Source organism: Macaca fascicularis, chromosome 16, assembly GCF_037993035.2.
Source record: "Macaca fascicularis isolate 582-1 chromosome 16, T2T-MFA8v1.1".
Classification (NCBI taxonomy): Eukaryota; Metazoa; Chordata; class Mammalia; order Primates; family Cercopithecidae; genus Macaca; species Macaca fascicularis.
In genome coordinates this window covers 64422583-64431540 of record NC_088390.1, presented here as the reverse complement: position 1 = coordinate 64431540, position 8958 = coordinate 64422583, and the positions used below count along the sequence as shown (strand labels likewise).

Below are 8958 nucleotides of genomic sequence, written 5' to 3'. Positions count from 1 at the left end.
CCCTTTGATGAGCCAAGGCAGGAGGATTATTCCTAAGCTCCTGACTCTGACCCGGTCACAATTTGTGGCTTTCTACTCAGAATTCCCCAGTGTACCCCTCTCCCCACTACTCTGGCAGAGCAGTTGGCTTCTCCATCTCTCTCTGACACCAGCCCCCATCTTCCTCTAGCACCACTAGCTGGACAGTCAGGCCAGAGGGACTGGGGAAGAACCTGGGACATTCAAAGGCCTACTGTGGACCACAATCCTTGACCACCCCCAGGGCTGGGAATGGGGAAGCAGAAGATACCTGTTCTAAGCAGGTAGGGAAGGAGTGTGGTTGAAAGAGCCAGAATCAGGAGCTGACATCTTGGAGGCCCCTCTGCTAGGGATGGGGGAATACCTCTGCACCTCTTCCCCCAAATCTGGAGACCTAAGTCCACTGAGTGACAAGAAATGAAAATATATCCTTGAAGATTTTAAGACAAAAGAGCATAATCTGGGTGTGGAGGGATGGGGAGGAAAGCTCTCCTGGCAGGACAGAGGGTCATTTCTGGCCAGTTCCTTTCCAGCCTGGACTGGGGCCTCAACCTGTCCCTGGGCTATAGGACTGTGCCCCAGAAAGACTGGGAGAGGAGTCACAGGTGTGTCTGGGGGAGGGGCAGGTAGCACATGTTCCCAGCAGAACCAGCCCAGCAGTTCTGTCAAGCAGGCCCCAGCACTGACGCACACTTGGGCACCCTTCCGGATCAATGCACACCCACCCCCATCCTGCCAGCTACAGGGATGGGGAGGGGACAAAATCTGAGCTTCTGGCAGTGCTGGGTAGGAAGAAACAAGTTCTTTAGGAAACCTTCCCCAGAAGTGGGGGTTGTTGGCACCTTCTCTTTCTCCCCAGGTCCTTTCATTTGATTCCGAAGGAGACAGAGTTGGGGAGAAGCGGGGTGTGGAGAACGCTGAACCTGCTCTGGGGATTCTGTGTTTGCACAAAGAGTGGCAGGGGGTGACTGGAGGTCTGGGCAACTGGAAAGAATTGTGCTTGTTTTTTTTTTCTTTAAAATATGGTCTCCCTATGTTGCCCAGCCTGGTCTTGAACTCCTGGGCCCAAGCCATCCTCCTGCCTCAGCCTCCCAAAGTGTTGGGATTACAGGTATGAGCCACCATGCCCGGCCTTGTGCTTAGTTTTTACTGCTCCTACCCAGAAGATTAAGAGGATCTAAGTGTTCTGTGTTATCAGACATAGCTGGCCCTGGTGCTGGTGAGTAGGGGCACTGAAGCCCTTGCAATGTTAACATTTTATTCCCACAATCACCACAAATATTGGGGGCTTATGTCTTCCCCCTTCTATCTTGGAGGCTGGAGGGTGTATGTCCAGCAGTCCTCTCTGCCACCAAGCACAAACAGCTACTACTTCTGCCCCTCTCATAAGAAGAGCTATCATTCCCAGAGCTGGAAAACTCATGGCTTAGTCACCAGGGCCAGGCTGGCTCAATCCAGCCTAGGCCTTCCCAGCACCAGCCGCTACCATCATGCCAGTGAGCCAGGCAGCAGGATTGAGTACACAGAGGTGACTTAAGGCCAGGGAGGAATTACTTTCCATTCTTACCACCTCCTACAAGGAAGAAAAAAATCAAACCAACCTAAGACTGGGGAAGTGGGGAAGATGGGAACAGAATGGCTCTTCGAGGATTTACCTACATAGACTTAGGTGTCACCAAGGTCAAGAACCTAGGAACAGCTCAGACTAGCAAAATTTGAAGTTAAATCTGCAAGGAGCTGTTGATGTAAGGGACAAGTAAGACCCAGAGGATGAGGGGAGGGGTGTTAAATCAGAGAAAAAGGAAGTGATCCCACCCAAAAAACTACAGAGATCAGGAAATAGCTTGAGGGGTTTTCAACTCCCCCCTATAATTTTCACGAGCCATCCCATAACACACAATCTAATTTTTATAAGTGCTTGCTTTGCAAATTCAGCTTCAAGATAAATCTCCCTCCCCCTGCACCACAACCCCAAATAGAAATCTTGAATTGTCTCTGGGACAAGATAAGGAGAGGAAAATGCCCCAGACCAAGGTAAGAGCTACAGTTATCAGTCTTTAATAACTTACAGGCAAATGCTAAAAAACAGTTAATAACAATAATACAGAGGACATACACGGCTTATAAAAAGGGTCATGGATCTACAAATGTGGGAAGGGGTTCTTGGCACTTTCACAAACACAAAAATAAAAACTATGTGACTGGTATCCCTAGAAAAGCAGCTTGGGGAGACTCCCCAGTTGGGGGACAGAGGACGGGGAGATAGTTCTTTCATCCCAAACACATTCTCCAAGCCACTTTCCATCCCCCACCACCCAAAACGCATCCAATTAAAAAGCCAGAGAAGAAAAACAAGAAACAGGGTCGAGGTAGAGTCACAGTTTACATTTACGTCTCCACAGTCCTGCAGCGCCCACTTCTCCAGAGAGGATGAGAGAGAGATGTGCAAAGACATCCCATCTCCCATCCCCACCCTAATGTGGCGCCAAAACAGGACCCCCCATGCTCCTCTCTCCTTCACTGAGGTGGACAGGTCCTGCACCCCAGTCTGACTGAGAGGTCACAGGCTGGCCCCACCCTGCTGTCCAAGTGTGCAGACCCCTACCAGGTGGGGGGAAAAGGAGGGGGGCTCGGGTCACCGTCTCTTCTTGCCACCCCGAGCTGCCTTCTTCCTCTTGAGAATCATCTCATAGAGGCGCTCCAGGCCCTGCTGCAGACCCAGACCGTCCACAGCGCTGCAGCCTTGCACATGAGTGAGAGTGGCGGCTGCGAGCTCTCGGACTGCCAGCCTCTTCTCCACCTCAGCAGCGCTCAGTGCCCCGGGCTGGTCCTGCTTGTTGGCCAGCACCAGCACTGGCACGCCCTGGTTGTCGGAGGCCCGGCTGATTCGGTGCAACTCCACCTTGGCCTCCTCCAGCCGCTCGGCCTCCGCAGCGTCCACCACAAACACCAGCCCGTCTGTCCGGCGGGTGTAAGAGCGCCACAGTGGTCGCAGCTTCTCCTGCCCCCCGACGTCCCACACTTGGAAGGTGATGCCACGCGATCCCCCGAGGGGCACCCGGATCTTCTCGGTGTTGAAGCCTTTGGTGGGGACACTCTGGACAAACTCCTTGAACTTGAGGCGGTAAAGGAGGGAGGTCTTCCCAGCAGAGTCCAGCCCAATGACCACGACATGCAGGGCTTGGAAGTGGGGCAAGAAGGAGGAGGCAGTGGGCGCCATCTCAGTCAAGTGGTTCCCCATAGTGAACTAAGGCGCCTAGTAGAGGCAGGGAGGCCTTGAAATTGAAGGTTCCAGGGAGCACAGCTGGGTTATCTGAACCAATAAAAGGTCATGGGACAAAAAGGAGACGTTTAATATACACACAAGATCTGCAACTTCATGATCCCTTCCTAAATCAGCCGCCCATCCTTCCTTTTTAAAATTCCTTTCCTTTTTTTTTTTTTAAGGTATAACAGAGGTGTTTCCCCACTCCCTGGGGGGTCGTGAGGGGGGCGATGGGACCTAAAGAGACTTCCAGGTCCTGGGCCACTCAAGTGGGGGGTGAGGGCTCGATCCTACAGCCTCTTCTCAGAGATTCTGGCGCCATCCCCCAGGCAAGATCCCCGCGGGAAGGGGGAAGTCGGCAGTGCCCCAAACTAAGAGTTAGGGTGCAGACGCTGAGACCGGAGATTGAGTGAGGCTCCCACCCGCCCTCAGCAGCCCCAAGCTGTTGACACAGTGCCCTTCCTTACTCTGCGACCCCCGGCCCACCGCCCCACGACACTCCCCTGGCCGCCAGTCCTCGTCCGATAGCGGACCCCAGCTCCAGCGGCCCCGCAGCGGCGCCGCCTCAGCACGGTCTGCAGTGTCCGTTTACCTCTCGTGAGCCGCGCTCTCCTTGTACCTTTCCCGGTCCAACACCGCAGCCGCCCCGCGAAAACCCTGCGGGTACCCAGCGCACCTCCACCGCTGCCTCTGCAGAGCCTGCCTAGGGTTCGGCCTTAAAAACCCGCGTGTGACGTCACAAGGCGCAGACCAACCAGCGGCGGCGGGGCGGAGCGCGGAGCTACGAGCGCTGCATCCCCCACCACACGCGGAGGGACGCTTGCTCAATCCGTGGCTACTCTATTTGACCTTTTCTACCACATTCTAATATTTGGAATTAAACCTGGAATTAATCTGGACCGGAGGGTGGGAGGGGCGAAAGGAACGTGGCTGGCAACGTTTGACTCGGGAGGAAAGATATGAATACCCTAATATTCGCACTACCATCGCATCCCCCTCCATCAGGCAGAGATACCACCCCACATGGACACTCCTTCGGCCAAAGGATCTACTCGGAGAGGCTGACAAGCCTTTCTCCTTTATCTTTCATAATTCAATTGTCAAACCTGTGTGAACCTAGAGCCCCATAAAACAGCTGCTTCATAGTGGTAAGCCCATTATCTACAATAGCCTGTTAGGGACTGTTGTCTGCCTTTTACAGATAAAAGGGTTGAATGACTTTATCTAAGGTTACACTCAACAGTATGTTTAGGCGCAGTGGCTCATACCTGTAAACTCAGCACTTTGGGAGGCTGAGGCAGGCAGATCACATGAGCTCAGGAGTTCCAGACCAGCCTGGACAACAGGGTGAAACCCCGTCAGTAATAAAAAGACAAAAATTAGCCGGGCGTGGTGGCGGGTGCCTGTAATCCCAGCTACTCGGGAGGCTGAGGCAGGAGAATCGCTTGAACCCGCCGGTGGAGGTTGCAGTGAGCTGAGATCGTGCCACTGCATTCCAGCCTGGGCGACAGAGCGAGACTCTGTCTCGAAACAAAACAAAACAAAACAAAAAACAGTGTGTTTATTGGGCCGGGCACGGTGGCTCACACCTGTAATACCAGTACTTTGGGAGGACGAGGTGGGCGGATCACCTGAGGTCAGGAGTTCCAGACCAGCCTGGCCAACATGGTGAAACCCCGTCCCTACTAAAAATACAAAAATTAGCCGGGTGTGGTGGCGGGCGCCTGTAATTCCAGCTACTGGGGAGGCTGAGGCAGGAGAATCACTTGAACCCAGGAGGCGGAGGTTGCTGTGAGCTGAGATCATGCCATTGCACTCCAGCCTGGGCAACAGAGCAAGACTCCGTCTCAAAAAAACAAAAACAAAAACAAAAACAGTGTATTTATTGACCTCATTCATACTGTGTGCTCTGAATGAGACAAAGAGATGGTAGAGAAATAGAGAATGTCTCGGCTGTAGAACCAGGCCTCAGAGGGCTTAAGACTTAAGACTGGCAGTGACAGAATGAGACAGCACATGTATTGGGTCTTTGTAAATCATGAGATAGCACTTGTAGGATTTCAGAGGAGAGACAGAATGTGTCAACTGGAAGCTTCTGGAAAGGTTTATAGACTTTCTTTAGCCCTATCTAGGACTGGTTAGGAGGGGCACAGGAATGAGTGGGGTCTCCCCAGCCACTGCAGCCTGCTAGAGTCTGGGCAGCCCTGAAAGGAAGGAGATGCCACAAAGGGGCAGTGTGACCAAAAGGACAACAGGGATTAGGTGGGGGAGGGGAGAGGGCAAATCAAAGAAGAATGAAATTGTAGATTGTAACTTTATGTATTCATGTATTTATTTATTTTTGAGACGGAGTCTTGCTCTGTTGCCCAGGTTGGAGTGCAATGGTGTGATCTCGGCTCACTGCAATCTCCGCCTCCCAGGTTCTAGCAATTCTCCTGCCTCAGCCTCCCGAGTAGCTGGTGTTATAGGCATGTGCCACCACGCCCAGCTAATTTTGTACTTTTAGTAGAGATGGGATTTCTCCACGTTGGTCAGGCTGGTCTCAAACTCCTGACCTCAGGTGATCCGCTTGCGTTGGCCTCCCAAAGTGTTGGGATTACAGGCGTGAGCCACTGCACGTGGCCAGTTATAACTGTAATATTCCTATTTTTGCCTGGAGGTTGGATTATTTTATTTATTGTGTAATTCAGTATTAACCTTTTTAAGGGCTATATGTGAGAGGGATTGGAAAAAGGAGAAGGGAAGTCATTGCCAGACAGCAGGGCCCAGCCCTTTCCTGCCCACCCGCCTCAATCAAGTGCTGATAAATAAGCTTCCCATCTGTTTGTCACCAGCATGCCTTGCCACCTCCTTCTTCCCCCCTCCACTACAAAACCAGCCACCTGGTTTCCCCAGCAATGCAGGGAGCCTCCCCAAATCCCTAAAGACCTCAGGAAATTAGTCTAAGACCTTAGGAAATTAGTTTGTTACACCCCAAGTTGGAGGGTGACAGGTTGCAGCAGCAGCTAATGTACAGGAGACAGAGCTGAGCATGGTGAAGTTAGGAGAGGGGAAGACGGAACAGGCCCAGCAGTTGAGAACCACTGCACTGTTGAGTGGCCACTGCATGCTAGGCTCTGGTCTAGGAACTTTGCTTACTTTTCCTTTTTTAATACACAAGTCAAGCCCATGAAGTAAGTATGGTTAGTCTAAAAAGAAGAAGCTGAAGCACAGAAAGGTTAGGTAATTTGTTGAAGGTCGTCCAGCTAGAAACTGGCCAAACATGGCTTTGAACAAATTTGCAATGGCTATGAGACTGAAAACACACAGAAACTGAAAACACACAAGTTATCTTGTTTCTTCCACAATCTTTGAAGATTTCTTTAACATGTAAAGAAATGAATACCCTAATATTTGCTTCTTTGAAGCTTCTTTAACATGGCTCCTATAATATATCTTGGGACTCACACCCAAGATATAAATTGTCACTTATCTGATAAAGGAAATGAAACTGACAATCCTACCCCACCCTTCCGTCTTTCATGTTTGCCAGAGAAGGTGTTAATGAACAAATGGGAAGGCGAAGGTGGGGCTGGGGAGGGGTAAAGAAAGGGGCCCAGCTCGTCCAGGCATCACTAAGCTATGGGCCTACACTAATCCCTGCAGAGAACATCTGAACATTTGTACATTAAGCAATCATTATTTTTTGAACGATACAGAGATTAGCATGGCCCCTGTGCAAGGATAACATGCAAATTCATGAAGCATTCCATATTTTATTTTTTTCAAAATTAAAATACAAATGCTTTTTTTTTTTTTTTTTTTTTTACAGATAAGGTCTCACTCTGTCACCCAGGCTGGAGTGCAGTGGCGAGACCATAGCTTGCTGCAGCCTTGAACTCTTTGGCTCAAGAGATCCTCCGCCTCAGACTCCTGAGCAGCTGGGATTACAGGCGCGTGCCACCACATGTGGCTAGAGAACTACTTTAGATTAGTGGAAGAGTGTGCAGGAGAACCTTTCAAAGAGGTGACGCTGAGCCAAAGTTTAAGTGACACTGAGTCAGATAAGCATCATTCTTCCTCAGAGTTGTCTCCTCCACCAGACTAAGTGATCAAGGGCAGCAGCTGGTTCTTATCTGTAGCTCTACCATGCCCAGCACCATGCGTGGCACACATAGGCAGTCAGAAAATCTTGTGTGAATTAATGAATGCATGATGGAAAAAATGTACTCAGAGGGCTCCCTGAGTATGAGAACAAATCCTCCACCCTTAGCATGGGAGTTTCCTAGCCTGGGGTCCTTGGGCCCTTGGGAGTTCTGTTGATACTGGGTTGGCCAGGAATTCCTACAAACCCTGCATTTCTAGGCAGTGTCTAAGTAGTATAGAACTCTCAGGCCTTTGTTGGAGAGAAGGAACTTAAAGGAGAAAAACAGGGACCAAAGATGGGGATGACACTGGAGACAGAGGTTGCCCTCAGGGCATGCTGGAACACTGGACTGAGAGTCAGTGCATGAGTCCCATCCTTCCATCCCTCATAAAAGAGTGGCTTGAAAAAGTAAAAAGTCACTTCTGGCAAGGCGCAGTGGCTCACGCCTATAATCCCAACACTTTGGGTGGCTGAGGCGGACAGATCACCTGAAGTCAGGAGTTCAAGACCAGCCTGGCCAACATGGTGAAACCCCGTCTCTACTAAAAATACAAAAATATTAGCAGGGCGTGGTGGCACGCGCCTGTAGTCCCAGCTACTCGGGAGGCTGAAGCAGGAGAATAGCTGGAACTGGGAAGGCGAAGGTTGCAGTGAGCCGAGATTGTGCCACTGCACTCCAGCCTGGGCGACAGAGCAAGACTCTGTCTCAATAAAAAAAAAAAAAAGAAAAGAAAAGAAAGAAAAAGAAAAAGAAAAAGAAAAAGAAAAAAAAGTCACTTCCCCGCCTGGGAGCCTCGGTTTCCTTATCCTGTAATGAAGGGCTTTAGATGTCTCCAGGTCCTTTACCCGTAATAGTCCATGCTCTGAAGTAAGGGAGGGTAGGAGGATGAGTGGAGCTTGCCTAGGAAGTGGCTGAGAACATCTTTGTCTCTGTAGCATATTAGCCAAGTACCTGTCTTCGTAAACAAACGAGGGAAAGAGGAGTCTGCAGGAGTAGGGGGTGGGGTGGGGGAATGGACGCCACGGAGCAGTTATCAGCTTGGGAATCACGAAGGCCCATGTTTCAATCCCAGTTCTGTTTCCTCATGAACAAAATGGAGAAAACCCAGCCTATCGCTAAGTATGAGTGTGGGACAAAAATGTGGGATACCCTTCTCCCCAACCAAGGAGCTCTTTCCCTGGCAACCACCCCAAAATCAAGTCCCAGGGTGGAGTCAAGGGCTAGAAATAAGTAGATGCTGCCCCCTGGTGGATATATTTGTCACTGCCTGATTGGTGAAGAAAAGCGGAGTCGTCCGGGATGAAGTTATTCACGGTCCTTGGTCGGCTTCCGAAGTCTCCTTTCAGACAGGGCCTTTCCTACAGTTTCAGGTTGGAGGTAGAAAATACACCCTCTTCGAGTTTTTAGTGTGTGAGTGATACCAAATTAAAATGAACACTATTTGAGCAGAAACTCTAATTTTGATGACATTTTCCATTTATTTACAGAGGGTCTAATAGGTCCAGGGAACACTGACTGAGGAAGGCAGGAGAGGGCTGCAGGGTGGGG

The 8958-nt window shown here is 50.5% G+C and overlaps 1 protein-coding gene and 1 pseudogene across 2 annotated transcripts; one reads left to right on the top strand and one right to left on the bottom strand.

The window, feature by feature from the left end:
• Positions 1-2053: 2053 nt before the first annotated feature.
• ARL4D (ARF like GTPase 4D) lies at positions 2054-3975 on the bottom strand. Of its 2 annotated transcripts, none has more exons than XM_005584355.4 (2): positions 3876-3975; positions 2054-3331 (listed from the first exon to the last, which is right to left on the bottom strand). In XM_005584355.4, the coding sequence occupies exon 2, from the start codon at positions 3257-3259 to the stop codon at positions 2654-2656; it is 606 nt and encodes a 201-aa protein (XP_005584412.1). In that variant the 5' UTR covers positions 3260-3331; positions 3876-3975; the 3' UTR covers positions 2054-2653. The 2 variants fall into 2 exon arrangements, with proteins under 2 accessions (XP_005584412.1, XP_005584413.1); XM_005584356.4 differs by having other exon boundaries at positions 3903-3975.
• Positions 3976-6941: 2966 nt separating this feature from the next.
• On the top strand, positions 6942-7041 carry LOC123569572 (U6 spliceosomal RNA; annotated as a pseudogene).
• Positions 7042-8958: the final 1917 nt, after the last annotated feature.